The sequence below is a fragment of the Propithecus coquereli genome, unplaced genomic scaffold (assembly GCF_000956105.1).
Source record: "Propithecus coquereli isolate 6110/MARCELLA unplaced genomic scaffold, Pcoq_1.0 Scaffold1, whole genome shotgun sequence".
Lineage (NCBI taxonomy): Eukaryota > Metazoa > Chordata > Mammalia > Primates > Indriidae > Propithecus > Propithecus coquereli.
The window spans coordinates 19798351-19801413 of record NW_012133857.1 but is presented as its reverse complement, the minus strand read 5'-3'; the positions used below and the strand labels follow the sequence as shown (position 1 = coordinate 19801413).

The 3063-nt window shown below is 33.0% G+C and overlaps 1 protein-coding gene across 1 annotated transcript in view; it reads left to right on the top strand.

Annotated features, from left to right (window-relative positions):
* DENND6A (DENN/MADD domain containing 6A) overlaps nt 1–3063 on the top strand; it is a 56746-nt gene that overhangs the window by 29295 nt on the left and 24388 nt on the right. Inside the window, exons 5-7 of the mRNA XM_012641073.1 lie at nt 613–693; nt 1750–1855; nt 2467–2546. Of these exons, the coding sequence (XP_012496527.1) occupies nt 613–693; nt 1750–1855; nt 2467–2546 (267 nt within the window). The remainder of the gene's footprint in view (nt 1–612; nt 694–1749; nt 1856–2466; nt 2547–3063) is intronic.

Genomic DNA, 3063 nt, shown 5'->3' with positions numbered 1-3063 from the left:
TCCTAGCACTCTGGGAGGCTGAGCCAGGAGGATCACTGGAGCTGAGGAGTTTGAGATTGCAGTGAGTTACATTTATGCTATTGCACTCTAGCCGGGGTGACAGAGTGAGACACTGTCTCCAAAGAGAAAATTGTATGTTGATAAACGTCGTAATGCTTCTTTATTATTGAGGTAATAATTCAGATTCAGATTGTCATTTAACTCCTTGAAATTTTACATTATGACATCTTATTTTGTTAAAAGATTGATCCCTTAGCCTTGAAAAACTCAAAATTGTAGGGAGAATTTTTTAAAAACTGAATATAACATTGGGGAAAATACAGAATTTGATTGTTTCCTAACTTCGTTAACTAGTATAGATACAAATAAAGAACACAAGCTGAGTAGGATATGGGGGAAAAATCTGACTTTAGTACTTAGATTACAATTATTAATATTTCATCTTTGGGCAAGTGTGAAGGTTTTTATTTGGCACTTGCTGTCACGGTTATTGTTTGTTGGTGGAAAAGCATAATTGGCAATTTGCGTATACCACGTATCTTGATTTGGCTTTATAAAGGAACCTGATGCTAATATTAAAGGATGGCTATATATTTGTTACTTCTTTCATAGAAGGATCCTGCTTATTTCTACGGATATGTGTATTTCCGACAAGTTCGAGATAAAACTCTAAAAAGAGGTTACTTTCAGAAGGTAATTTTCATATACACTAATAAAAAAGTACTGTTTATATTGAGTTTAGAAAAATGGAAACTATTAGATTTTACAGTCTTAAAGTCTTTGATATTTTATCTTTAACATATTAGAGTTTATATTTTATCTTTGTTTTTTTGATTATAGACACCTGTCCCTAGATGTTTAACTGCTGTTGAATTTTTGCTATCTCTGTGCTAGATTCCTGACAATAAGTTACAGTTATCGTATGGAACTCTGTCAAAAGCCGGAAGAATCTGCTTAATTTTGATATTTTAGAGTAAAGGGAAGGAATAAACAGATTATAATATTGTTATGATTAATAAAAGCCTGCACTATCTTTTTTTTTTGAAGAGCCAGTGAATAAACTTTAGCAACATTTTAGTCATTATTGTTTCCATTCTAAACGTCCAATTCTTTTTCTTTCTTAAGAAAAAAAAAAAATCAGTCTATCCTATTTGATCCCTGCTAGCAAGACACACTTTTCCCTTTATAACCAGAATTTGCCCTGACCACTAACTGATGCTGGATGACAAGGTGAAGAGTGATTTTCAAGAAAAAATGCATTTTAAAAATCCAACATAATTTATATCTGAAGTGATCAAACTATAAAGTCACAATTTCTAAGTTGGTTGAACTATAAAATATAATAGTCATAGGTCTTTGGCAAAAGCATCACAATTTGCTCTTTTCCTTAATAGGAATAGTTCACATGGCTAATTCCTGATAATGCTTGCTGAAGACAACAGAGCTAGGCTTTGGAAATTATCCATGACATTAGTCTGTTTATAGGAAATTTTTTTTCCCAAAGAGCAGGAAAATCTGTGAATATGCCATTATTCTCTTAAAGTGTAGTAATAAGGTTTAACTGTTTGCATTCTGCAGCTATGGTTTTATGTTTTCTTTAACCATCTACTGTAAAAGCCTTTTTATTTCAAAATCCACATTTTTTGCTGACTTTAGCTTGTTAGTAATTGCTCATGCAAGAAATGAATGGCAAATTCAAATTATAATCATTAGGCAATTAAAAAAATATTGTTTCTTTTTTCCCCCCAGTCATTGGTTTTGATCAGCAAGCTACCTTATATTCATTTTTTTCACACTGTGCTCAAACAGATAGCACCAGAGTATTTTGAAAAGAGTGAACCTTATTTGGAAGCAGGTGAGTTAAACATTGTGTGAGTTATATACCTTTATGAAGGAGTTTTAAAAATTTTACCGGAAATGAGTGATAAAAATGAAGTTGATTTTTAAAAAATCCAATAAGTATTTAAGTAATATATGATAGGAGAGAGGTATAAAACTATTTGGCTGGCATCTTTACCTACAAACATCATTTTTGTTGTCTCATCTAGCCACTTTGATGATATCTATTTATTAGGATAATAATAAATGAATTTTCAGTTAACATGTCTAATACTTAGAGTACTATTGAACAGAAATCCTTATGTCACTTGACACAGATGGAAGGCCTCTGCCAGCTGGTGTGCTTTTGTAGCTAATTTTAGTAGTAATATATAAATGAATAGGAAAAATCCCTTTAAACCTATTAGTTTGTTGCTTTCAAAAAATTTAAGAACCAATTTATGTCCTAGAACATGTGTATTTCTGAGTGAAATGTAAGGTGTTTTCATTACTTTTCTTTTTACCTTTTATCTTTCGTTCTTCCCAGTGTATTTTTCCTGCTCTGTAGAAAGTATAGTTCTAATGCCTCATTTTTAATACTTTAATATTTCCACATATACTAAGGAAATATTTTGTTATATTTTTCAGCTTGTAATGATGTTGATCGATGGCCTGCCCCAGTGCCAGGGAAAACATTACAACTGCCTATCATGGGGGTGGTAATGAAGGTAATATACTATATCTCAGTTGTTTCCTTTTTAAAGAACTCTGTAGGAAGTTTCCATATGGGTTTTGCTTTTTAATTTCCTAATAACATTTATTCATGTTATTGCATCATTTGTTTGTCATTGAGGTGAGGTGTTACAGAGATAACAGAATTCGCCTTGCTTCCTAGAACCATTAGTCACAATTTCAGGAGCCTCAGTCCCGTTGTATCCTATAGAGTTTGCACAAGTGTGTCATTTCTATGTAATACATGTGAACATAAATGCCACCTCCTAGAATTCTGCAACTCCATGGCCCTACCAGAGATGGGTGGTATGCAGAAACAGATCACTTGTAGAATTGAGTACGAATTACTAAAAATTAAGAGAAATTAGGAAAGCCATGGATTCTTAGTCTTAAATGATCTTCTTAACATGTAATGTCAAATCAGACATATTCAGGCTAGAGTGCCGTGGCGTCAGCCTAGCTCACAGCAACCTCAAATTCCTGGGCTCAAGCGATCCTACTGCCTCAGCCTCC